General features: G+C 53.5%; 1 protein-coding gene across 2 annotated transcripts in view; it reads right to left on the bottom strand.

Annotated features, from left to right (window-relative positions):
* PAPSS2 (3'-phosphoadenosine 5'-phosphosulfate synthase 2) overlaps positions 1–27046 on the bottom strand; it is a 48842-nt gene that overhangs the window by 9240 nt on the left and 12556 nt on the right. The window contains exons 2-8 of one of the 2 annotated variants that reach the window (XM_072803716.1): positions 10180–10297; positions 6936–7171; positions 6152–6290; positions 5274–5392; positions 5029–5142; positions 3290–3401; positions 12–26 (exon numbers count right to left, since the gene is read on the bottom strand). In XM_072803716.1, coding sequence (XP_072659817.1) covers positions 12–26; positions 3290–3401; positions 5029–5142; positions 5274–5392; positions 6152–6290; positions 6936–7171; positions 10180–10297 — 853 coding nt within the window. The remainder of the gene's footprint in view (positions 1–11; positions 27–3289; positions 3402–5028; positions 5143–5273; positions 5393–6151; positions 6291–6935; positions 7172–10179; positions 10298–27046) is intronic. The other variant, XM_072803717.1, reaches the window with a different exon arrangement.

Here is a 27046-nt window from a genome sequence, read left to right on the forward strand (position 1 = left end):
GAAGTACATACCAGGAAGGGCCATGCCTAGAGAGACACAAACACAAGAAACATGTTTTCAGCTCTCCACCGAGATGATCTTAAAGCAACAATGTCAGAGAACAGATTCCTACTACAACACGCCCCGCATACGACGTATAAGATGTCCCGGGCTCCTTGCTACTGCTCTAAAGAATATACGACAGCAAAAAACTAGTGAAACCAGAATTTGTACCGAATGTTGCTCAGGGCAATCCAGAAGCATGACTCTGATGATTATCTGTTTTAAAATAATTATAACACATGTCAGTAGCACCTCCAGCTTCAGCGAAGAGTCGTCTCTCACACATACGTGATGCTACGACTACTGTTCAGGGGTCCCAAACCAGGCCCTGGCAGGTGAAGAAGCTAACTGCTACTGGAACGTTCTAGAATCCCAGACGTGGGACGCCCGGGTGGCTCAGTGGTTGCACATCTGCCTCCGGCCCAGGGCGTGATCCTGGAGTCCCGGGATCAAGTCCCATGTCGGGCTCCCTGCGTGGAGCCTGCTTCTCCCTCTGCCTGGGTCTCTGCCTCTCTCTCTCTCTCTCTCTCTGTGTCTCTCATGAATAAGTAAATAAAATCTTTTTTAAAAAAAAATCCCAGACGTTTTAGAGGACATGGAAGTAAACCTCGCAGAGCAAGTACAGAAACTGGAACCAGAATAGCTTGGATTTGAATCCAGGCTTCACGTGAGTTACTAATATCCTCAAAGTAGTGCTATCTGGATTGAATGTGACCCTGCGTCCAACGCTGGGGTCAGAACACATTGGGGCTGAATAAATGGCGGTGGTGGATATGGGAAGTCAGCGCTGGGGGCGACTTCTCGTCAAATGGTCAGGTCTCGGGGATCCCTGGGTGGCGCAGCGGTTTAGCGCCTGCCTTTGGCCCAGGGCGCGATCCTGGAGACTCGGGATCGAATCCCACATCGGGCTCCCGGTGCATGGAGCCTGCTTCTCCCTCCGCCTATGTCTCTGCCTCTCTCTCTCTCTGTGACTATCATAAAAAAAAAAAAAAAAAAAAAAAAAACACCAAATGGTCAGGTCTCGTGAGGCCTCGGTGTTGTGACTCTGCTTGGATGCCACCCGTCAAGAACGTGAGTTTGAGGTTCCATTTTCCATCTAGATGAGATATTCACGGCTGGAAGATGGGTGACAGCCTCCAACTATCTGTCCAGTGGAAAGCAAGGTGGTGAAATGAACCAACATGAAAGTAGGTCCTTGGGTGACATTGGGACTAACCTCGTGTAATCGTCAGAAACACTTAAAAAAAATGTTTTTTTTCTTTTCCTTTTGGATTAAGTAGCCTTTTTTTTTTTTTTTTTTTTTTTGGCTCTTCTTTGTTTTGCTTTTTAACTTCAGGGGAACTTTTGAGAAAATTAAAACCAACAAAGTCTTTTTGGGAGACCCGGGCCAAATTTGAAAAGAGACGCTGCCTGCCGATTGCAGGTGATCAAGAAATGTGCAACTGTTTGACGGCAGATGACGCCGGCTACATGTCTGTGGCCCCAGAAACCAGATTTTCAGTCCGCGGCAACTCAAACTTCCATGAACTGATTAAAGTTAAATGATATCCCTATGAATGAATGAGAGCTCACTCGACCTTCTGAGATACACAAATATCACTTTTTTTGGACTTTAACTGTGTCCACACAGCGCAGAAGCCTCCAGGGAGCCGCTGGGACTGTCGTGCGGTGGGACGGGCGGTCCCTCCAGGTGCCCCCAGGCAGGGCCGCCGTGCGGGTGGGAGCCGGGCCGCGCCACCCCTCCCGGAGGAGCCCATCTTCATCCAGTTGCGCGCATGCATCGCTGCAGATCTCACTGACATGACAAATTATTTCGCTTTTTAACAAAGAGGCTAAGGGGACCTGGGTGGCTCCGCGGGTGGAGCGCCCGACTCTTGGTGTCGGCTCAGATCATGATCTCAGGGTCCTGGGACCGAGACCCGCGTCAGGCTCCAGGCTCAGCGGCGTCTGCTCGCGACTCTCTCTCCGTCTCTCTCCGCCGCCCCCCAGATAAATAAACCACATGTTTTTTTAAAAGGCCGGACGATGACTGATGTGGGGAGAAGAACCCTGTACCGGGGCTCAGAACACGGGCCGTCCGGTGTGCAGGGCCAGTCTGCTGACACAGGGAACCTCTACTACGGGACCGTCGGGGTCATAGGCACAGCTGTCACTCGGGGCAGGGCCCAGGGCCGCCACCTCACTGGGCTCCGGAGCTGCTCGAGTCCCCGCCACAATGTCCTGCCTCTGCACAGACAGACGGACACACGGCCGAGCGCAGAACGGTGCCTCCCCGGTGTCGGTTTCCGTTACTTGGGGTACAGAGGGGTGGGGGCGGCTTTGGGACGGCGGGGGGGGGGCTTGCGCATCCTCAGGGCCCCCGGGGCTGCAGAGTCGGGTCCCAGACAGCTGACCCCAGCCGAGCGTCCCCGCCAGGAGCCGGGAGTCCGGGGCCCGAGGTGCGGCTGTCTGCTCCGGCGCGCGGTGGCCGCTCGCAGCTCAGGAAGGGACGCGAGGCCGCCTGCGTGTGGTCCCGGCCCAGCAGGCAAGCGTGGGGCTCGCAGGCCCAGCGCCCCAACATCCTCACGCGGCGGCGGGCGGGCCCCGGGGAGGCCGGCCAGAGGGGGAGCGGCCGCGGGGCCTCAGCTGGGGGCGGCGACACGGGGCCGGGACCTGCCTGGAGCCCGGCCGAGTGTCACAGGCTCGGTGCCGCCGGGCCACCACCCGCGGGGGCTCCCAATGCGTGGGCCCCGCTTGACGAGCTCAGGGTGCGGGGAGGAGGCGACCACAGGCCGGGCCCAGGACTCGGGGCCCCCGCATGGCCCGGGGGTGCAGCCCCTCTCACGTGCCCACTGAAGGACCCGGGCCCCAAGGTCCTTGCCCCGGCTGCCCGGCCGCCCCACAGTGCAGAGGGCTCCTGGCCACCCCCCTCCACCCCCCTCCCCCGGCTCCGAGCAAGTGGAGCAGGACGGACGGGACCCCCTGGCTTGGCCTGCCATGAACCCTTGGTTTTCGGATCCTTACTTTCACGTAGTCAATAATCCTTAGAGGCTAACAAAAAAAAAAACACTTTTTTTTGCATTCCTAACGGTGGACCCTACACATGATGGAATCAGACCACCCCAAGCCCTCTAAGGATCCCCACAGTAAGACTGTGAACCAAGAATCGATACCAAAAATGAACATTTCCTGTTCCCGCGAACGCTGCCGATCACCAATTTTTTCCTCTAATAACGAGGAGGAAGAAACGAATCGGCAAAGCCCGTACCGTCCAGCAGGGTGTCGAAGTGGATGGCCTGCAGGTACTCCTTCTCCCGCATGAACCCCCGGAGGGGAGTGGCCCAGCCTTCGCTCAACACCTGGACCCACTGAAGATCCAGCTGCAAAACACAAAAGCCGGTGAACGTTTCCACGCGCCCTGTTCCTCCGCCTCCTGGCCCCAGGGCAGGCCCCTCTCATTCTGCCGTCAGGACAAGGAAGGCAGCTCCGCTTTGAGGCTGACCCAGGATCTGGGGTGGGGGAGGCGGGTAGGCTGGAGTCCAGAACCTTCCTCCTGCAGAGTGGTGATGGAAGGTTGGGGTGACCCACCTGAACACCCCAGGGCGCACACGTCCTTATCATGTGCAACCGGGTTAACATTTGCTGTTCCTTCTTTCCCTTTTTTTTCCCTACAAAAATTCCGGTCTGGCCACATATTTTCACCAAATGTACTAGTTAGTTGAAATTGGGAAATCACTGACTCTCAAGGTCCAAAATTCTTAGCATGACACTGAAAGCCCTTCAGGCTCTGGCCCGCTGGCTCATTTTAGAGATTTCCACCTCCTCCCACCTGAAAATTCCTAGTCCTCCTTTAGGCCCCGAAGCATGGGTCACTGCTCTGAGGACATTTCCTGCCACCTCGAGACCCCCCGCCCCCAAATTATTAGAATATTTGAGCTCCTTTTGTACCTTGCAGCCCATTTGATTGCAACTCCCAGCACTGGGATTATAATTACGTGTTGCTCATTTGCCCGGAGCATTGGAGCACTCAGCACGTATTTTGTAGGGTCGGGGGGCTCTGCTTATAAATGTCATGACTTATTAGAGTATGAATGAGCTGACACAGGTTCCCAGCTTACTTCGCGTCTCATAAAAATGTCCGGGGTTTATGAGGGATCAACAAAAAGTCACTGGGGAAGATCTGACCGCTTGGTAGGGACCAACGAGTCCTGACCCACAAACAGGCAAAGGCAGCTGCTGTGCACTTGCTGGGGCTGCATCCTACACGGTCTGGGCAGTGAAACCAATGTGACCAAAGCGGTCCACACCTTGTCCTTTGGCCGGACTATGCTCCCCCCCACCCCATCAGGAAAGAGTGGGATTTGCAGAGTAGAAAAAGATTCATATCACTTTAGATCAGGGTGGCTCTTTGTTTTCTCCAAATTCCTCCTGGATCGTCCAAAAACACACTTTTCTTTTCTTTCTTTTTGTTTTTTACTTGCACTCTGGACAAACTTCTCTCAGCGGCACCAACAAATCAATACTGCCCGGTGCCTGCCGGTTGGCATGACCGAAGATGCCAAGTTACCTTCCCAGCCTGCCTCTGCCCATGGCATCGGTCGGCGACCTTGTGGCAGCTCTTGGTGAGAGATTTGCTGGGAAAGAGGTTCTAAAAAAAAAGGGAGTGGGGGAAAGGGGGGCGCCTGGGGGGCTCCGGGGTTGAGCGTCTGTCTGCCTTGGGCTCAGGGCGTGACCCCGGGGTCCCGGGATCGAGTCCCGCATCGGGCTCCCCGCAGGGAGCCTGCTTCTCCCTCTGCCTGGGTCTCTGCTTCTCTCTCTGTGTCTCATAAATGAATGAATAAAATCTTTAAAAGAAAAAAAGGCAAAGATGAAGTGTTTTTCTTAGGGACGTTGCATTTCCTTCATCTGTACCTTCCTTATTATCAAGAGTCACTTTAGTATCAAGAGACGGACTATGATGAGGGATGCGGGGCCGGGTTCGCCCGCGGCCGGCCTGCAGCGTCCTACCTTGGTAATTGCTAGGGAAGGCAGCGCCTCGGCCTCAGCTCGGACCTGGTCAAGCTTGTTTTCAGGCACGAAGAGTTCATGGATGCCTTTCATTACAGTGTGGGGTACGATGTTCTGAAATGAAGCAGAATCGGCAACAACTTGAAAGGGAAACTGCGAAAAGACTGCTTTGGGAAATGAATGATCTTTCATGGCTTTATTCAATTAGAGAGAGAGAGAGAGAGAGAGAGAGAGGGTCCACCCACCTGCTCTTGCAGGAGCTCCACCACCTGCTGGACACAGTCACTCACTGAGGACAGGTTGGTTTTAAGCACAAGCTCGGGAGTTTCGGGTTTCTCATAATCAGAATCAATACCCGTAAACCCTGCAAGGCACAGGGGCAAAAACCACATTGGCACCAACAGAACAGTCTTTTTTTTTTTTTTTTTTTTTTTAAGATTTTCTTTATTCATTCATGAGAGGCAGAGAGAGAGAGGCAGAGACACAGGCAGAGGGAGACGCAGGCTCCATGCAGGGAGCCGGATGTGGGACTCGACCCCGGGGCTCCAGGATCCTGAGCTGAAGGCGGCGCTAAACCCCGGAGTCCCCCGGGGCTGCCCATAGAACAGTCATTTTACACAGCGAGGCCTAACCCACTTGGAATGATACATTACACTGAGAATTTAGATTAGACCAGAAAGGATCACTGGCCACCCTTGACCTCTGGCCACAGATAAAGAAACAAATAGAGTGAAAAATAAGAGTATTATATACATATTTATGCGCGTGTGTGTATATTCACAGCTGGGTCTTCAATATAGAAAGCCCAAAATTATGAGGTCCAAGCCCCCTGCAGCTGATCAGAACCCCAAAGGGAGACAAGAAGAAGCAAAAAACCCCTCGACGCACACTCGTGTATAGACACCGAGCTCGGAGGTCTGAAGTTTGTTGCTCGCGGCCGAGGGGACAGTTGTGGGAGAACACAAGCCACGTGCTGCTGCGCCCGTGGCCGTATCGACTACTCGGGGGCCCCCTAAACAGTCGTGTGCGCTGGATGCGGTTTGGGAGAAGGGTCTCCGAGGCTTCGGGCGGGTTCCCGGGGGACGGCCCGAGGCGGGGGGGGCCTGCGGCCTGGCGCTCCTACCTTTGATCTCTCCGGCGCGGGCCCGTTTGTAGAGGCCTTTCACGTCTCTGCTCTCACAGATGTTTAGAGGCGCATCGACGAATATTTCAAAGAACGGCAGCCCTGCCGATTCGTGGATTTTGCGGGCGTTCTCACGGTCCTGGAAGACACGCGAGGGGGAGGTAAGGCAGGGGTTTGGCCGTGGAATCCGTGGCGCCCGACGGCCCTGGGGAGCCCCCGGCACTGGTGCTCTGCGGGCGGGCAGGAGCCTGGGCCGCGCGACGTCCGGGTCGGCCTCCGGGGAGCACGGGCCTCCAAGGGCCGTCGGAGGAACCCGCGGAGAAGAATCTGCGAAAGGACGGGCCTGGCGACCTGAGCATCTCATTCAGAGGGCGGGTTCGGAGCCTGTGGCGTCTGACTGGGGTCCCCCAAGTGCGGTTTCCGGACAAGGGCGTCCGTGCAGCCCGTGCGACCTGGTGCTCAGACCGCGAACGGCCGGTCCCTGCAGCGAGCTGAGCCTCTGCCTCCCGGGACACGGGACACGGGCGACCACAGGGCCCTCGGCGGGCCTTGCTGAGCGTCCTCCCTCTAAGCCGGGCCAGCTGTGCGTCGGCCGGCGGCGGGGGAGGGTTCGCGTCAGCTGCCCTGGCATCTGGCATCCGCTCTTTACATAAGCAACGTTAAGTAGAGGAAATGAGGCAGCGGGAAAAGAACAGGCAGGGGAAATTGAAAATACGGCGGCCCCGGGGTCCCCCCAGCCCCTGGCACCGAGCGCAGGGCTCGGCGGCGTCGCCAATCACGGTACCTTCGCGAAAGGAGAAATGAAGCTGGTGATGCAGACCAGACCAGCATCAGCAAACAGCTTGGCCACCTCGGCAATCCGGCGGATGTTCTCCTCTCTGTCCCCGGGGGAGAATCCGAGGTTTTTGTTAAGGCCGTGCCGGACGTTGTCCCCATCGAGGGAGTAGCACGGGATGGCGTGGGACACCAGGTACTCTTCCAGGGCAAAACTTATTGTGGTTTTTCCAGCACCAGAGAGACCTGTTCATTATAATCATTGGACCTCAGGTCAAAACCCACCAAGATCTAGAAAGAGCATAGTTCACTACGCATCACGTACTTGCATTTTTTTTTTTTGAACGTTGAAATAACCATCTGTCGCCTACGAGAATTAACAGCATTTCAGAGCAAGTGGGGTTCCCAAGTAGGGGGCCCGGGGGCGGGGGGGGGCTACACATGGTTCTTGGTGCGTCGTATTTTGCCTGCAGAGTGTTTTTAAAGATTAGAACATGGTGCGTGCAGATCCAGACGGAAAAAAAAGCCAGATCGGGTGACCATGTTCTCGTGTCCCTGTCCCGACAGCCACCAGCTGGAACGGAGGGACGGCCAGCCCGGGAGGCTGGGAGGCCACCTTCCTTAGGGAGGCTGCCAAACAACCATCTGGCATCAGGGCTCTTTGGCTTCAAGATTTTTCCAAAATGACCCTCAAAACATGAAGACTGACCCCCGAGCCGGGCTGCGGGCATGTTTCGAGCTGCCCTACACGCTTAGGTGTCCGGGGTCTCTCCATGAGAACAGAGTTGCCGTGCGGTTTTCTTCGAAACCGTGGTTTCAAAGCACACTGGCGGGGGACGCACTTTATAATTTCTGTAGGAGGGAAATCATGGGGAGGAAGGGAGCTCTGCAGAAACCCAGTCACCCCAAAGACCTCTGGACCTGGAAAATGTAGCATTGTGCCAAGCCACCGTCAGGCAGCCCCCAGGCGCGGGAGAGGAAAAGGTAGGGGGGCGCGGAGAAGGTGCAGAGGGTGCAGGAAGGAGGGAAAAGGCCAAATAGAGAGAGAGAAAGAGAGACAGAGAAGCAGGGACGAAGGACAGAGGGGAACGAAGACTCGGAAAGAGGGGCGCCTGGCGGGCTCAGTCGCTGGAGTGTGCGACTCCCGATCTTGGGGTTGTGAGTTTGAGCCCCAGGCTGGGCGCAGAGATGGCTGGAAAAAAAGAACCAGATAAACTTAAAAAAGCGACTTGGAAGGAAAGGGGACATATGGGGGGCGAGCAAACAGTCTCCACGGCGTGCGTTCTGCTCCCCGGCCGCGGCCCTCGAGGACCCAGGAGAGGAAAGGGCTCGGGGCTGCGCCGTCCTCCGTGGGAGTCACCGTCCGACGCACTCTTAGGTTATTCGTGTCACCGAGTTTCATTTGAACACGGACGTGAGGGTATAAAGGCCTCTTGGGGGAGAAGAAATGGGGCTCCCGAAGCCCCGGCATGTCCTCTCGCACTGGGAAATGAGGGAACTAATAGAGATCTTCAATTTTGCTTCGGGTCTGGAACCTCAGAGCTGAATTGCAGGGACTGGATGACACCAGGCCGTCGGCAGACGCGTGCACTGGCTCGGCGCGGGCGCCTCTCTCCTCTCGTTGCGCCTCCATCCCCAGGGGCGGCCACTACACCCAGCTCGGCTTACGGGCGGGAAGACTGCGGCGTAGGCAGCTCAGCCGGCTTGTCCGACGTCGCACAGCCCGTGCGCGTGGAGCTCGGGCTCTAAACTGCGTCCCTGGACTCGAAGCGTTCGGTTTCTCCCGGTCACCCTGCTCCGTAGCCCGATCTCCGGGACATAAGAGCAGAGAATAAAGTGGGAAAAGACGGTGGTGGTGTTTGAAGAGTAAGGAAAGACAGGGACGTCCATCCTCTAGGGTGTTCTTTTTCTCTTCCACCAGTTACCTCTTTGTTTTCGAGGCTGTTCCACACTCTATGGAGCGGCCCCCGTGTGTACGTCTCGACACAAAAATTGGGCAAACGCATGAGACACACACGTAACAGGAGGGCAGCGTCTGGAACGCAGCCGTGGTACCTGCTGCCCCTTGGCAAGGCTCTTGGGCAGGCCTGGGGAGGGGGGGCCAGGAACCGTGACGGGGGAGCGCTGCCTTCTGGAATACGGCAAGCTTCTCGCCCGCCGTGGTCCCCAGCCTGCCAGCTGGGAGAGGGTGTCGTGCCGCGGGTGTGAAACCCAGAGGCCAAAGGCAGGTGCCTCAGGCACCAGGAAAAACCCAAAAAAGAAGGAGGCAGGTGGAGACGGGAACAGGAAAGACGGAGTAGCAGGGGTGGGTGAGGCGGGCGCCAGCCTGTCACTGGCTTCAGCATCCCCCTCAGGTTGGATAAATCAGCATTTGGGGTTTGGGTTGGTTTTTCTAAGATGTATTTATTTGAGAGAGAGAGAGAGAGAGGAGAGAGAGGCAGAGGAGGGAGAGAGGGAGGGGGAGAGACAAGAGCCGGGCCTCACGACCCCGCGGTCAGGACCTGAGCCGAAATGGAGAGTCGGTGGCTTAACGGATGGAGCGGCCCAGGCGCCCGCCAGACCAGCACTCGCGGGCGGGCAGTAGACGCAGCCGACCTCAGGACCTTGGTCAACACCCTTGCGTCTAAGTGAAACACCGCGTCTACGACTGCTAGGCCCTCGGACCAACCCCTGCACCTTGTGCTGAGGGTTAGGGTCACTAAGCCTTGGCTTTGACGTCCTGAGGCTCTGAAAACACAGGGCGGGGGAGAGTCACTTGGCCGCATGCGTGGGAATGAAGGACGTGTCGTTACAGGGGCGATCCTTCCGTTCGCAGGCTCTGTTGTTGTTTAATATTAAGAGAAATAGTCTCCGACCACGTAAAGACATCAGAGAACAATAGAGAGTATCTCTAAACATCCCAAACCTCACACACGGCCAAACGCTTGCTGTCAAATTAGGAAGGCCCCACGATGGCCAGTACGTGGGTTTGGGCACAAGCATGAGGATCCCGGGATCCCCCAGAGCCAAAGGGGAGGTGCCGTCATCAACGCCCCTTTTCTTGCCAAAGAGGGAGACGAGCTCTGAGCCTTCGCCTTGGGCCTTCCTCCCACTGGCGCCAGAGCCCGGGCTCCTTACCCCTGCCCTCAGCCTCGTCCCGACGTTGAAACAAACACGTCCTATGTGCAACATGTTACCCGAAGTTCCTTAGAATCGCATGTCACACACCAATTTTCAATTAAAAAAAAAAAAATCTATAAACCAACACGGCATACCCGTCAGCCACACCGTGCATCCTCGGAATCCGCCCCTGGTGCCGACCACCTGTCCTCGCTTGTTCCTGCTCACGTGGTGCGCCTGATAGACGACGTTGGTGGATTTCTGCTGGCTTCCCTACGGAACAAGACCAAGCCCAGGATCGTGTCAATGAAACAATGCAATACGTAGACATGTGACGAAACGATCAAACGACAGGTGGCACGAACAGTCATCCCTCGCCGGAACTCCTCTCCTAGGACTGGCGCCCAGAGTGACAAGTATTAATTAGGAAAAGACGCTGCCCTTAGAACACGCAGCATGACCCCCTGAGCGTAGACCTTGGGGGAGACGGCCACTGAGGCGCTGCGAGAGCCCTGGTTTGGGGCCATTCACAGGTGCGCAGCTCGGCCGGTCCTCGTCTCCGTAGGTGCTGCTCTTGCCCAAATCCTGCGGATGCTGCTGGAAAACAGCCCCAGGGAGGGCAGCGGTGGGCAAGCACGCGGGAGAGAGCCAGGTGAGACCCGCGCGGGACGCCCCGGGAACCATGGCAGCGAGGACCCGCGCTCGCGGTGACGGCAGCGGTATCAGGGGGACAACCATCCCGGGGAGAAGCTGGCGGTCTCTTCTAAAGCTAAATACTTACGTCCCCAATGACTCGGCGAGCGCACGCGCAGGCCTTTACTCCAGGGAAAACACGTATCCGCAAAAAGACACATACAACTTTATTTGCACAAAAACTGCGCCTCGCCAAGTAACCATCCACGGGGAAACAGGTGACACGCGCCCGCACGCACACCCGGCCCGGTCAGAAGCGCACTTGTCCTTGGGGGTCCTTGGGAGAATATCCCCACGGCGACATTGCTCCTGGCATTGGGGAATCTGCCCTGATCTCGGAAGAATGCTTCTTGTTTGCCTACATTTGCCTTGGTACAGCAGCAACGGGCCTCAAGGATCCCTTCCCAGCGGGACGAGCAGAGCAGTGCTTTGCAAAAACTTCATTCTTCAGCTCTGTGGGCAACTGTCCTTAAGCTGCCTGTATCCACGAGCAATGAACAGTCTCCTTATACTCCGCCCACAATCTCGTCTGCTTGAAGTACATATCCTCTCGCTTGGTTCCCTCTGAACCCGAACTGCAACTGTTGAGCATCCCCATAAGAGACCTTCTTAGACTTAAAGGCAGTAATGCGAGTTTCCCTTACCTATTTATTTTCTTAACCTGATTTTCTGTATTTTCCCATGGTCAATACTTGTGGAGAGTTTTAAATTTTATAAATTAAAATTCAGTTCAATTAAAAAAAACACGCACTGTTTGCTTTGGTTCGATCTCACCGAACATGTACACCCACGATGGGCTTTGGGTTATATGTAAATTTTACCAAACACCAAAAAATAGAGCCGTTAAAAAAAAAAGTAAGCCAGGGATGCCTGGGTGGCCCAGGCCGTGACCCCGGGGTCCCGGGATCGAGTCCCGCGGCGGCTTCCTGCATGGAGCCTGCTTCCCCCTCCGCCTGTGTCTCTGCCTCTCTCTCTGTGTCTCTCATGAATTAATAAATAAAATCTTAAAAAAAAAAAAAAAAGAAAAGAGTAAGCCAACAAGGGGATACACACCCAGACTCAAGTGCTGGAATTCTCTCGCTCAAGAGACAGGCCTCGGGTCCCACTCATACCTGACGCCAGGTGTGGCCGCCCACCTGTGCACATGAGCACCGCCCGGAGCTTAATTTGTCCACAAAGGTCTTTCTTTCCCCGCCTCTTTTGGCTGTTTTCTTCTTTTTTTTTCCCCCCTCCCTACAGGCAGTGATCCAGAATAAACCCTAAACTTTGTTAATCTATGGAAACTTTGTGAAGATCTTGTAAACTGCGTCCCCAACCAAGCGCTTGGTGTTCAAAACCAGGTCGGAATCCGGCAGAAGGAGCTTCTCCTTTAGTGTCTAAGAGTTCGCCTCTGAACCTTTTGGGTTTTTTTTTATTAGTGGAGTCTTCATCACAGGTGCTCATACGGGGTATCTCCCATTCCAGCAGTGTTTATTATTTTTTTTCCGGCAGTGTTTAAACAAACACAGTCTTTTCAGACGGCCGGGTCCTGGGCTTTTTGGTTCTGCAGAGAGCACTTGGTTTCTTATTTATCTTATATTTACCCTTGATTCTCTCCAAAAGGCAAACAAAATAGATGTTTTGAATGATATTTGAACTGCAAAGGGGCGGGGCAGCCAAAAACTTTGCTTTGCTGAAACCTTTACTCCCTCCGAGAGACCATATGGGGCTCGAAGCCAGGGAAAGACAGTGGCTGTCAGGAAAAGAATTCTCTCTATGGAAAACGCAGTCCGTGGTGAAGAAAGAAAATGTTTGCGTCCCTGCAGGTGTAAACCGAGCACGCAGACCCCCTTGGCACCTGCCTTCTCTCTCAGTGTCGCTCGGCACAAACCGCATAGTTGGTGGTGTACTCCTTTCCTACGTCCCCAAATAGAATTTGGCAAAAATCCCTACCTTTTCCCAGGTCGCCGGCCCAGAATCCGCCCCCCCCTCCCCCCAGCGTGTGCACGTGTGGCCTGAGCATGGGCTCTGGAGTCCAGCAAACCTGGCTTTGAAACCTGCTCTGGGATCCTGGGCACGTCAGTGACATCACAGCCTCCGCCCCCCGCTCTGTAACCCGGGCCGGAACAGTCTCCTCCTGCGGTTGCTGAAAGGACTAAATAAAAGGATTTTCTCTAGAAAGGAGCAAGGCAAACACAGCACCCAGCAGGGCACCCAAGCTCCGGGGCAGGTGGCATCTGGTCTACCTGGAGAGATGGGGTAGCTCGTCTCAATCGCCCAGCGTGACAGGCGTGGGGCCTGGGGCCTGGGGACCTGGGGCTCAGCGTCAAGTCAGAGCCCGCGCAGGACGGTCCTTTGCTGCGGGAAGAGTCGCGCACGTAGCCCCACGCCACCGCCCGGCTCCAGTTCTTGTTCCCTTCCACCCAAAGCACGGCCAGGAAACACACGTTCCGCGGCGGACTCACCAGTCACCAGCTCGAGGTCTCCTCTTTGTACCCCAGACCCCCGCTCCCAGCTGGGAGCCGGCCGGCTGGGTCATGACCCCTTAGTTTGCGGCACAGGGTGGCCTTTGTCCCAGGTCAGCGTCGCGCGCTGCTGCTGCTGCGGGACCTTGTCACACGGCCCCGCCAGGTCCACCCCTCAGTCCCATTGGCAACGCGCAGGGGGAGTGCCCAGAGAGCTCCTGGGCCCCGGGGGGGGGGGGGGTGCTGGCAGGAAGCCTCAGCCTTGACACTGCGGGACTGGAGCCAGGGCCCCATGGCAGGGTCCCCGGGCGCCCCGGCAGGGCTGGTGGGGTCTGTGTCCTGGGAACGCGCTGGAAGGCGCTGGAAGGCGCTGGAAGGCAGGCGGCCAAGCAACCAGGAAGCAGGAAACCCAGCGCCAGGTTGGGGATTTCCCTGAGCCCCAAGGCTTGGGTGACACTTGCACAGTATCTGTGACAAAGGACGAGCAAGTGCTTGGAATTCTACAGCCCTGCGTCCCCAGCGGCGCTTCCCGGTCCCTCTGAACTTGGCCCTGGCGCCACCGGGCTGGTGTCACGGGGGTGGGGACGGCCGGCGCCCCACAGCTCCCCGCCTGCAAGCGGGGCCCACCGGCCAGGTGACCCGGTCTCTGCACCCGGACGCTGCGGCCAAAGCCCCAAACCCCGAGCAGCCGGGCTTCCTGAGTGGGGCCAGGTCTCACCCCTGCCTCCCCGGGGCTCCCAGGCCCAGCTGGGTCACTTCTGCGACACGCTGCCACCCCGGGGAGGACCTCATGACATCGCACATATTGGGGCTTTGGGCGCCGCGTGAAAATGTCGGGAATTCGAAACACGGTTCTCACGTCGTTTGCATGACTTAATAGCACGAGCAGCTTCAAACGGTCAATGATCATCAACGTGTGTCTTTCCTTTGATATTACTCCTTGGGGCCTGTGACCCCAAATGAAACGCCTGCGCGTAGAGTCGTGAACTGCGTCACAGCTCCCATGATGCGTCGCCGATTCACTTTCCAGGACGACAGAGCCCAGGTACCCGGCTACCCTATACTTGCTCCCAAATAATCCAACTAATCTGTTGGGTTTGCAGTTTTACTGTTTTCTCCCCCAGAGTAGTTACCGGCAAGAACAGGCATTTCCACGCAGTAAGTCACGCGTGCCATTAGTTCACTTGTCTCTTCTCATGCAAATCAACAATCCGGACGACGACCTCATTCGCTTTTTCAAAATGCATTTTTGTTCTTTGTGTATTTTGCATAGTAAAAATTTTATTAGTCGTATACTTTTTTTTCACTTGCTTTTTTGATGTTACTTTATCGCAGATCGCGTAGATTATGACGTGTATTACACGTGCTATAGCATAGTAAATGGTATTTTAAGAATACGTAATATTCCTATTGTCTTTGATGGCTTCCGTTTGATCATCGGTTACAGCTGGACCAAACAAGCTCTTCTGACTTCTACCTATTTTGATATGATTAAATTAACTATTAATTTTATTTTATTTTTGCTACATCTGACATTCGCATGTGCTAGATGCTTATATGGATCAACTTCATTTCTTTCTTTCATTATATCCAGTGATCTCGTTATATTATAACTGATTTCCCATTACTTTCAAAAGTTTTTAATACTGTGAACCTATTTCTAGAATTCTTGCGTATTTATAATTCTTCTATGTCTGCAATTTACGTATTCTTAAGAATCTCTATGGACGTTTTCCCTTGGTGTTGTCACCTACGGTTCTGGGGGCCATTGTTCTGTGACGTGTTTTAAAAATTCAAAGATAGGGGATCCCTGGGTGGCGCAGCGGTTTGGCGCCTGCCTTTGGCCCAGGGTGTGATCCTGGAGACCCGGGATCAAGTCCCACATCGGGCTCCCAGTGCATGGAGCCTGCTCCTCCCTCTGCCTGTGTCTCCGCCTCTCTCTCTCTCTCTCTCTCTCTGTGACTATCATAAATTAAAAACAAAAAAAAAATTCAAAGATAAAAATTCTTTCTTTAAAAACCTTTCTCAATATTAGTTTGTTCTAAAATATATTCCTCCGTGGAAATAAAATCATCCAAGTTTTCTTCACAACGTTCCAAGTGGCTGCTTCTTGCCTCGATCCGAAGAAGTCCAGGGGAGCCCGGAGACGCTTGTGGCGGGGTAACCAGAGCCCGACGGCCCTCGGGGTGGACTCGCTGCCTCTCCCCCCGTAGGTCAGCCTCTCCTTTGCCATCGGAGTCCCTTGGCTTACGTGAAGGCCACAGACCTCACCCTGGGCCATGACCACTTTTCTTACACAACCTACTCCCGTCTGGGCCTTCAACCCTGTGCACCGTCCAGAACAAACCAGCCTCCTCCGAGCTCTGGGCCCGCACTGGCCTTGCTGGTCACCCCGTAATGTCCTCTTCCCTGCGAGTCTGCGGACTCACCCCTGGACGTGTGGCCTCAACACGGAGCCTCTGCCCGTCTTGCCGTCGGCGGCGGGCTTAGCTCTCCCGCTGACCCCGCAGGAGCCTGTGTCTGCTGACAGCGCTTCCCAACTTCATCGTAAACGTCTCAAGGGGGTATTTGTTCAAGATACAGATTCCCAGGACCGACCCCCAGAGACTTGTGACTCGGTTGGCCTGGGGTGAGGCCCAAGACACCATGGCTGGCTGGCTGGTTGGCTGGTCGGTTCTGGGAGTGCTCGGATGATTGGACGCGCCGGCCAGTCGCGGGAATGCTAACCTGTGTCAGAGAATCCACGGCGACCGCGGTATTCTGCCGACGCGTCCGTCTGCCTCACCCGCCTAGGAGCTGCATGGGCGCCGCTGCCCCCCGGACCCCGTGTCTGCTGTCTCGGGGGAGCTGACGGTTCGCTGAGCGGCTAGGAAGTGTTTGCACTCAAACTAACGTGCCGTGCCCGTGACAGCTCGTGAAACGCGATCTGTTATTCGAACGTCGATTAGGGGCAAAGGCAGAGGGCCGGGCACGGAGATGCTCTCGGAAGAAGGCGGCAGCCAGGGTGGGACGATGGGTCACAGGAACGTCGGAAATCTTTTCAAAATCTCGGCACAGTTACAGGCTGGGAGGCAGCCGCGCCGACGAGTCCCGTCAGGTGAATTCAACAATATTAATGAGACTCACCCACAGGCTCCGTGCTCAGCAGGGTCTGCTTGAGGCTCCCTCTCCGTCCCCCGCTGCCCCTCCCCTGCTCTCGTGCTCTCTCTCAAATAAATAAATAATAATAATAAATCTTTTTAAAAAAACGGCCCTACAGATAAGCAGACGTTCCGGCCCCCACGCACCTCTGTAGCCGGGAGCAGCCGAAGGCCCGCTCCACAGGTGAGGAGCACGGGCTATGAGGCAGGACTGCGGGCAGGTGCATCCTGCTGGTGCAGCTGCCAGCCACATGCCTTTGAGCGCATCACCCAGCCCCTCGGTCCTCCCCTTGCACAAGGACTGGCGATGCACAGTCGCTGCGTCCCTGAGCTGTGGGAGGGTTAGGGGAGCAAATGTACGTAACACGGCAAGGCCTGACCGAGGGTCGAGCCCTCCTGAAGGTTAGCTACGGTTAGAAGAAGAGCCGTAATGCGTGATAATTAAACTAGCTATTATTACTAATAACATAATTATAATAACAAGAATTAAGTGGCTGTTACAGCTCAGATCATCAAGGCAGCCCTGGGGCTTCCCCTGCCACGGAACAGGGCGGCGATCCCTGCAAAGGCGGGCGATCTCCGCTCTGCGAACCCCCCTCCTGCGCTGCCTTCCTGACCCCAAACAGCACGGGGCCCTCTCTCCTGGGCGCACATGCACTGTTGTGTCTACGCGCCGCAGCACATGTGACATGACCTGCCGTGGTCCGTCCTTTGTCACCTTAGAGCTTCTAAAGCCGCGCCCGCGCTCCATGAAACATCGCCTCATCGCGGCCACTTCACAGACGGCAAGACTGAGGCTCCGGGGCGGTCAGGGTGCTCCCTACTACTGCCAACAATGCCGCAGCGAACTGCCACACGCCTCGTCTCCCACGTGGGAAGATATGTCAAGGGGACGAAGACTCGGAAGCGGGATCACTAGGCCAATCGGTTGGTCATTCGTAATATGGAGACAGAGCATCAAATCGCCCTCCACGGAAGGTGTGTGCTGCTGGGAATTACCCCAGTCTACACATTCACCGTCACGCCTGAGCTCCAGGTTCCCCCCGGCCCTGGCGCAGAGCAGGTGATCCAGACTTTTGGATTTCCTCTAAGCTAATGGATGGAAAAGGGTATTTCACTATGTCTGTACTTCGCATCTCCATTACTGTGAGTGGTGCTGCACACGTTTTATGATGTTAGGATTGTACTTCCTTTATTTATTTATTTTTAGACTCTCACTTACGCCCTTCTTCCATTCTCCCACTGCATTTTTTTTTTGTCTTTTCCCAATTCATTTATAGAAGCTCTTTATATTTGTGGTAATCTCCCCATTCGTTCTTTGTTTCTCGACTTTATGACTGGTATTACTCGTGGCTTCCCTTCTGACGTTGCTGGCCGTAGAGTTAGTGTTTTTTTTTTTTTTAAGATTTTATTTATTTATTCATGAGAGAGAGAGAGAGAGAGGCAGAGACACAGGCCGAGGGGGAAGCCAGCTCCATGCAGGGAGCCCGACGTGGGACTCGATCCCAGGTCTCCAGAACCACACCCTGGGCCGAAAGCAGTGCTAAACTGCTAAGCCACCTAGGCTGCCCAGAGTTAGTGTTTTTAGTGCAGTTAAATTTATCAATCTTTTAATTGATACTGTAATTTTTTTGGTTATATGACAGCTTGGACACAACTGGTGGGATCGACTGTGAGCATGCCTTCAAGCAAGAAAAGTAAGAAAAGAAAAACAAAAAAAAACAAAAAACAAAACAAAAAAAAAAACAAAAAAAAAAAAAACAAAAAAAAAAGAAAAGAAAAACAATGTTGTTTTGCTCAGTCAGTCTTACAAAAAAAAAAGTCCGAATAAAAAAGACTGGTTGGGTTTTTGTTTCTTAGAAATTTCTATGATTCATAAAAAAAAAGAAATTTCTATGATTCTTAAGGATTTTCCTCCGAAGAAAAGAGAATATATAACCTCAATGGTAAATAGGACTTTTAAAGTCCTTACAATCCTGAGATTTGACGGATTTGTGAGTCTATCAAGCGCACTAGTCTGTTTTATCATTATATCTTGAAAAATAATAAAACATACTGTTGTAACAAACAAGAAGAAGTTCTACATGCTTTTTTTTTTTTTTTTTTAATTTGAGAGAGAGAGAGAGAGCACGTGCACACACGAGTGAGGGAAGAAGCAGAAAGAGAGAATCTGGAGCAGGTTCCACGCTCGGTACGGAGCCTGACATGAGGCTCGATCTCACAACTAGGAGACCATGACCTGCGTAGAAATCAAGAGTGAGGTGCTTAACGGGCTGCGCCACCCCGGCGCCCAGCACGTGCCTAATTCTGGAGAAACAGATGTTCATTAGCTTCTCATTTAGTGCTATTGTAAATGAAAGTGTTGCGATGAATTATACATTCAGTTTCAGCATCTCCAAGTCTAGGATGTATCCGGTAAAAGGAAAACCTAACCAACCCACACTGAGGTCCCTAAAGAGCCCACAATAATTTTAGTTTACGGTAAGGCTCCAGGTTGTACGCATCCACTGTCCCCGTGATAAATTCAACCCGTGAGAAACGAGGGTATTAAAGAGGTGTAACTCATCTGATGAGAGATTTAGAACAAACTAGTATATGAAGGAGGGAAGGCGACACTGCGCCTAGTGGGGCAGTTTTAAATCAGATAATTTAGTAGATGACATCAAACTCCGATAAGACCATGTGCAATTTCCTGTTCAATCATCGCTTCTTATTGACGTGGGAGTCACCTTCCAGGTAGGTGGATGCCAGTTCCTTTACCAGGTAAGTGGGCTAGACTCGTAAGTAAGCTAACCAGCTAAAATCTAAGTCTCAGTCACGCTCTGTGCACACACGTGAGCCTGCGTCCCGTCTGACCTGGGTTACGAGCAGCATGAACCCATCACGTGCCGTGCCTCCTGTATTCCTCTAATTTTTTTCAAATAATACTCATCGAGCACCAGCTACATGCCAAAGAACGTGCCAGGGGCTGTGGGCACAACAGCAAGAGACGTGCACAAGGCCGCCTACTGAGCCTCCGAGACCACCTCCCGGCCCAACCATTGTTCAGAAAAATACTCAGAAAACATCAATTGATTGAAATCATACTGAAAATATATTGCCAGAGTTGCCAGATTCAAAAAATAAAAAATACTGTATGTCCCGTGCAGTATTTGGGACACACTAAACATCATTCATTGTTGGGACGCCTGAGTGGCTCAGGGGTGGAGCGTCTGCCTCCGGCTCAGGCCGTGACCCCGGGTCCCGGGATCGAGTCCTGCATCGGGTCCCCGCGGGGAGCCTGCCTGCTCCTACCTCTGCCTGTGTCTCTGCCTCGCTCCCTGTGTCTCTCAGGAATAACTAAAATCTTAAAAAAATAAAAATAAAAATCATTCGTTGTTCATGTGAAATTGAAACGTGACTGGAAATGTCGTAAGTTAGCTGGCATCCTGCCAGGCCTTCCTCCTCAGAACACTGGGCCCGGCCTGGCACTGACCCCACAGCCTGAGCCCTGGGCATGTGTGTCGCGGCACCTCGTTCCTCTACACTCCGTGTGTAAGAATCTCTCTTTCCAGAGTCTTCAAGGGGAGGCCTCGGTGGCAGCCACAGCGAGAGGGCAGTTTAGAAGCTGCTAGAAACAACTAGAAACAACGGGTGGTCGGAAGCCGTGGGCATCCCCCCAGGAGACGGAGGTTTTACCAGTTCTCATGTTTTCAGACATCACAATTTTTCAAAGTTCAGGTCATGCTTCCCAGCAGGCCCCAGGAGCCCGGAGGAGGACCGCGCAGCGTTGGCACGTGGCCTGGAAGCTGGCTGGGGGCGGCTGGGGTGCGGCTGTGTCTGTCTGTCTGTCTGTCTGTCTGGAGTCACCTCCGGATCCAAGAGCGCGCTCTGCCCCGGGAACTGTACCTCCCCCCTCCCCGCCAATGAGTGAGACAGCTTTTCTTTTTTTTTTTTTCTTGTTTTTGGAGAACTGCCACTCTCCCCACGGGCAAGGCTCACAGATTCCACCGTGGAAAGAGTGTCTGGAAGAAAAGCACGGAGGGAAGGCGGTGTCTCGGCAGCGGCCGCGCTGTGACTTCAGGGAGGCCACGGGGAGCGCCCACCCGCGGACCAGCCGGCCCGTGTCTGCCCACGGCCGCCCACCCATCAGCCTCGTCCTGAGCCGCAGGCCTGGGCCCATTGCGGAGGGTGCGCTGCGGGGGCTTTGTCTTTGTGGGGCTCGTGGGAACATGTGCCCCGGGTCAGCCGCTCCCCGCCCACGCTCGGACCTCGAGGACCCACTCGTGTCCTCCAAGCACCACCATGCGTGCCCACCTCCCCACGTGTGTCCTCACTCCACGCGTGTCCTCCAGGTGCCGCCACCCTCCTCCCTCCTCCCTGACTGCACCCTCATCCTCAGCCACGCATGTCCTCATCCTCCCCCCACACATGTCCTCCACCTACGGCCACGCGCGCCCTCCATCTGCCCACGCCCGCCCCGTCCCTGCCCGGCCCTGCACGGCCTCCAGCAGCAGCAGCGGGCTCCTGCGACTCGGGGCGGGACGGGGCACGCAGGGGGCACGGGGACGGGCCCTTGTGTGATGGGCACGTTCCAGCCTGGCTGTGACACGGGGGCACGACCTCGCGTGTCCGAGGGGCCTCGGCGCCTGGCGTCCCCGCACTGACCTGGAGGGATCCCACGCTGTGCAGATGGCACTTCCAGAAAGCTCCGTGTGAGGAGCACCCGGGGAAACCCAGAGTTAGGCCGTCCACGCAGCCAGCCTCCCCCGCAGTCCTCGATCCCTGCAGCACACCGGGGGCTCGGTGGCCTCCCACACTCACCCTGAGCACCCCCCGTTTGCTCGTGTCTGAGATGGTGGCGGGGATTTCAAAGGCAGCGCTGCGGGGCGCGGGCTACATGGGTGCACGCAGCGCGCTGCACACTCTGGGGTCCCCTCCTCTGACACCGCGGACCCTTCGCCCTGGGACACTGCCCCACGCGGGCCGGCGTCAGCCACCTCGCCCGACCCGGTTCCGACAACCAGGATGCGGCCCCGGGGACAGGCCCGGCCGGCGGCGAGCCCCTGGGCCCAGCCACGACAACGGAGGCCACGCGGCCGCACAGCTCCTGGGGGCGCGGGAAGCCAGACCCGGGGCGGGCGTAAACACACAGCCCCACGCATGCAACGTCCAAGCCGAGCAAAACGAACCCGATGGAGCGCGAGTCGGTGAGCGCCGGGCCTCCCGCCGGGTGCTGCCCGCACAGGTGTGCTGCGACGGTGCGCGGGGCGGGACGGGCGAGGCACAGGTTTCCCCGTGTGCGTATGTCATGCCTCAGCAAGAGTTCAGAGCCGTGGGCTCGCTGCCGGGGCAGGACGCAGGGCGCCGCGGTCCCCGAGGGGGCGGCCCAGCAGGCTGCTGACTCACTCCTCGGCCGGGCCTCCTCCGGGCCCACCCTGCGCTGAGACATCAGGGAGACAGAAATCCAGTGTGTCCCGCTCATGAATGGCACCTTGTTCCTGGGGTACTTTGTCGCCCCGGTGCCAAACCCACGAAAGCCACCACCGCTCTCCCCACCCCGCCCGTCTCCAGTTCAGCCTCCCAAAGCCCAGGCCTGATCTAATTCGGAGTGAGGCTGAGCTCAACGAGAGGACCCAGGAGGGCTGGCCTCAGCCCCCCCTCCCGTGTCCGCGGGGGCGCCCGGCGCTGCTGGCTGTGGCTGCACAGTGGCCCGAGCTGCCCCCCCCCGCCCCCCCCCCCCGCCCCGCCGGCTCAGAGGGCTCCGCCACCAAGGCCCGGCCTCGCAGAGCCCACCAGAGCCAAGGGTGGAGTCTGTGGTCACGATGACCTTTGATCCACGCAGAGGTCGTGGACGCGAGCCCCAGGCTTCCTGATCTGACCGATGAGTTCACTCTCCACGCAGCTGAGCCTCTGAAAGGCTCCACGTGTCCGGAGTTACGAGCAGCCCTCAGACCTCGCCGCCGTGGACGCACGTCCCAGCTGCAAATAAACGAGACGCCGACGACGCTTGCCGGTGTCCTAGGTCTCTGCACATCGCGAGTGGGGCGCTAGCTGCGGGTGATTCCACACCATCTTCTCAAGGCTGTTCGTAGAGGGCGTAGCCTGGATAACAGAGGGGGCGTCTCCACGGGGCCAAGGACTAGCCGGCCCAGTGCCCATCTGTAGAAGGTTCAGGGTCCCTGAGCGAGGCTTCCTCTCCTGCATCGTGACCCGCAGCCCGTGCAGGTATCCAGATGCCTCCATCACTCGCCCGGGGGAGAGAGGGCAAGGAAAGCCAACACAAGCTGACGTCCGTACTGCCTGCTGCGCTACGAGTAATAAAGTCCCTTGTCCCTACCCCACGGGTCTCATGTTTTCTGCCTGGAAACCACGGCAAGCTGACGTTTATTGGATTGTGAGTGGGATAAAGTTACGGACCCTTCACAGGCCTTAACCATACACATTGGGACGGAGGAAGGGACGGAGGGAGCTACGGTTTTCAGTTTTTTGAAAAGCAAATCTAGCCAATCACTCAGGTCTCTTGGCTGGTGGCAGTGATACTTTAGTTTTCCTTTAGTTTAGTATCCTTCCGGGGATAGTCCAGGCATTTGTAACTGTAGGTATCTTGTTTCTTTTTTCCTTTCCAATGTTACCGGGCTAGAACTCTGTTTTGCACTCTGCCCATTTTTTTCTTTTTCTTTTTTTTTTACTTAAAAAAGTGCTCGGAGATCTTTCCATATTGGTCTATTTAGGGGATACCACATTCTTTTTTAAGAAGTGCAAACCAGTCAGTACTACGGCTGTATTATCGTAAGAAACTGGGACCGAGGATATTAGCAACGCAGTCCTTCCCTGGATTGGTATTTAGGGTGTTTCCAACTCTTCTTTACAAAATGCTGCCAAGAATATCCCTGCACATACGTCAGTTTACCCGTTTGCAAGATCTCTATGGGGAAAAAAAGTTTTGGAATTTGACTCGCTAGCTCAAAACCTATGCTCTATTTTAATTCTCACAGATACTTCCGACCATCTCTATGACAACCGTCCCAATATACACCTCCACCTACACCCTTGCCAATACTCATGTCACCTTCAGTTTTTACCTGTGTGCCAATCTGATAGGTGAAAAGTGAAATCTCAAAGTTTTAATTTGTATTTCTGCTAATGAATGAGATTGAGCACCTTTTCATATGTGTAAGAGCCACTTGCATTTCTTTTTCTGTGAATTTCATATTCTTTCACCACTTTTTCTCTTATTGATTGCTGATTTTTTATTTATTTATTATTTATTTATTTATTTATTTATTTATTTATTTATTTATTTATTTTGGGTAGGAGTGCTCTATCTAGTGGAAAGCATCCCCATGTCTCCTATGAGTTACAAATTTCCCCCCTGGGCTGTTGTCTTTTGACTGTGTTTTAATAAAAAAAAAACAAAAAAAAAAACACTTTGGCATCTAATTTTAAAAATGGTTTATATTAACCTGTATTTGTGCATGAGTGTGTGCACAGTATCTGTGTTTGCATCACACTTAGAAATGCTTCCGGGTTATGAGACTATAAACGATCCATGTTTACCTCTTGTAGCTTTATGATTTTATTCTTTTATGCTTAAATCTTTGCTTCACCGAGCCTTTTCAAAGTAAGTTCTCAAATCATACCTTAAAATGTTTTATCTTTATTCATAAGGCTAAGTATAGCTAAAAAAAAAAAATGATTGTTATCTCAACTTTGTGATCACATTTTTCTTATCTCCATCCTGGGCAGGGAGACTTTAAAATCAATCAGCCTTCAATATGGATTGGTTCAAGGTATAGTCCACATAGAGGCGTGTAACATAAACCTCATTAGAGTTAATGTTTTCCTATAAAGAGGACAGATACGCCTCTAGTGGTAACTGGGTAAAGAGATTGTGCTCTGCAATATTTTGAGATTATATCACCTATGAAAATGAAAATGGTCCAAAAGAGGCACATACAGCTTCCTTGAGGAGGAAATTCACTTGGCAGCGCTCCAGGCTGATTCTGCAGCTGGTGAGAAGCTTGGATAATTCTCTATTCTTGTTTACCCTGCTTCCAAGACGCCAAGCCATTTGTTCTCTGTCATTTTTTCTTTTTTTAAGTGAGCTCTATGCCCACCATGGGGCTTGAACTCACAACCCTGAGAGCAATAGCCCCGTGCTCCACCCACTGGGCCGGCCAGGCACCCGTGTTCTCTCTACCATCTTTGGTGCCAAGGTCTCCCGACCCTCAAGAGGTGAAATTTGCTTTCCTTCCTGATGGTTGTATACAATTATAGTAAAAGGACAATTTTTCATTTCTTTTAGGCTTAGTATAGGTGAACACATAGTTTTCAGAACAGTTGCAACCAAATTCCCTTCAAAGTAAGACAGAAGGAAAAAGAAAGGTGCCGCCCTAAAGAAACCAGCTGGAAAGCACCGAGCCTACCATTAACTTGAGAACTGCCTTGCGCCTGAGTCATCTCATCTCTTTAAGCCGAAATATGTGTAATAAATGTCTACTTTTTCTTTTATTTACCGCATCAAGAATGAATAATCTCTGTGAAGCTAAGTGCTAGATTACTTATCACTAATTTTTAAACCTAAGGAGATAAGTAAAGTTGACCAAAATCCATACCCAGGAAAACTGAGGCAAGAAAACACACAATGGGTGGAAAAGGCTTGGTTATGAATTAATTGGATTCATTCTAAGTAATTTTAAGTGACAAGCACAAAAGACATAAAGGGGCAGCATCTCTGCCCAGGAGGTACGTCCAGAGACGTTTCCCCAGAGACGCTACAGTGACACTGACAACTCACCAGGCAAAGGCATTTTGGGACAGTTGTTCCAACCCGGGTTCCTAATACTCCAGTCCATCAAATGTGACAAAGGAATTCCTTTAGATGTATTCCTGGCAGAACACAAGGCTCAACGGCGAGGACCGGACACCTGACAATCCAGAATCACAAGCTACTTAGCAAACACGGGCCACTCTCTTGATTGTGATACAAGAATGGGGCAAGTTTCCAAGGATAAATAGTTACCACAGCCAAGAACAGCTGATGAAAAGATTGCTCTCCAGGTTTTTCCAGAAAGCTATCCGCTCGTTAGGTAATGGTAAAACCGGACGGGCCTGGCAAGCGCTTAAACATTCCAGTTGCAATATTTAATTTTAAATATTCCACGAGGATGCACCAATCACAGCAGTCTGCCTTAGCTGGGAAATGGCCTAACATTTCTGGAGGACAAAAAAAAAAATCTGAAAAGGGCAAGTAGCATCCTGAAGTAGAGAAAACCAGACGGTTGCTAGTTAGCTGGCGGCCCGGAGGCACGTCACCACGCTCCACATCTGTACAGGGCAGGACAGGCTAGGCCATGGTTCTCCAGCCAGGAAGAACTAAGGAAGAACCTTCCAGCCGGCTTTTAAGAAACCAACAGAGACGGACTCAATCCCATCCTCTCAGAGTGGGGCCCAGGCATCAATATTTCATGCAGTTCAGCAGGGCTGAAAAAAACTGGACAAGACAGATGTCCCCAGGGTCCCTCAATCAATTAAGGGAAACACACAGAACCAGTGTAATGACGGGGACACAAGACAGCAAAAAAACACGGGCCAGTGTAAAGAGAATTCTAGCCAGGGACTTACAAAACCTGGATATTAGCACAGGGTGATATGCTCAAATGAAGCTTGCATGGCTTCGCCGTACATGAACAATAAATATTCTTGATTAATCAAAACAATAACAGAACCATTCCAGGCACAGAACCACACAAAAGGTATTATGTCATTAGCCCCTGCTGGCATTTGTTCTTTTTTATCCAATTCTAAGTTTACGATATGTATATGCATCAGGCTCTGAAAATGGGGAGACGCACCTTTTTTTTTTTTTTAAAGATTCTATTTATTTATTTGAGAGAGAGAGAGGGAAGGAGAGTGCAAACAAGCAGGGGAGAGGCAGACGGAGAAGCAGACTCCGTGCTGGGCAGGGAGCCCGACATGGGGCTCGACCCCAGGACCCTGAGATCGTGACCTGAGCCCAAGGCAGACGCTGAACCAGCTGAGCCACCCAGGCGCCCCCAGATGAATCTTGTTCTTAATTTAATATTTTCCATATGGTTCCTTAAAAAACATACAGTGGCTTGCATACATAAAACATAGCAACAGCTCGTGAAGCAGAAATGGATGAGAAAGAGAAAAGAGGAAAATGCCGAGACATAAAGCAACACGGCACCACGCATGAAGCTGGCGCAAAAAAAAAATACACAGCAGGCCGCAGATTCACCTCCGTGTCCGCTGGCAGGCGTGTGTTGAGGGGAAAACCCAGAAAGTCACACAGTTTATAGTGCCCAAAGGATTGTGCCAAAACCAGAACAAAACAAAGAAAGAGGCAAACACCCCAGAAAAATAGAACCCAACCCTTCTGGTACTAAGGCCAGATAGAAATTTCTCCCGTGGATCCCTGTAAGGAGATAAATATCTTGTGCCACGATAAACGACCAATAATCCCCATAACATCATTATAGGAGAAATGACAAGGAGTTTCTTGAACTTCTTTAAAAGTAATTTTTTAAACAAAGCAAAGGAAAGACGCCAAACACTATTCAGCAGGGGGCTTAGGAGGGGTGGCTCGGGAAGGTTGGCTGGGCTGAATTCGCACTGAGGGCAGGCTGACAGGCCTCTGGCCGCGGTGGGTCGGGACCCAGCAGGGGGGCCCCACGGTCAACAGCAAATGTTTCTTAAAGGGTCAGAGAGTAAATATTTTCAGTTTTCCAGGTCACGGGCCC

The sequence above is a fragment of the Canis lupus genome, chromosome 27 (genome assembly GCF_048164855.1).
Source record: "Canis lupus baileyi chromosome 27, mCanLup2.hap1, whole genome shotgun sequence".
NCBI classification, from domain to species: domain Eukaryota; kingdom Metazoa; phylum Chordata; class Mammalia; order Carnivora; family Canidae; genus Canis; species Canis lupus.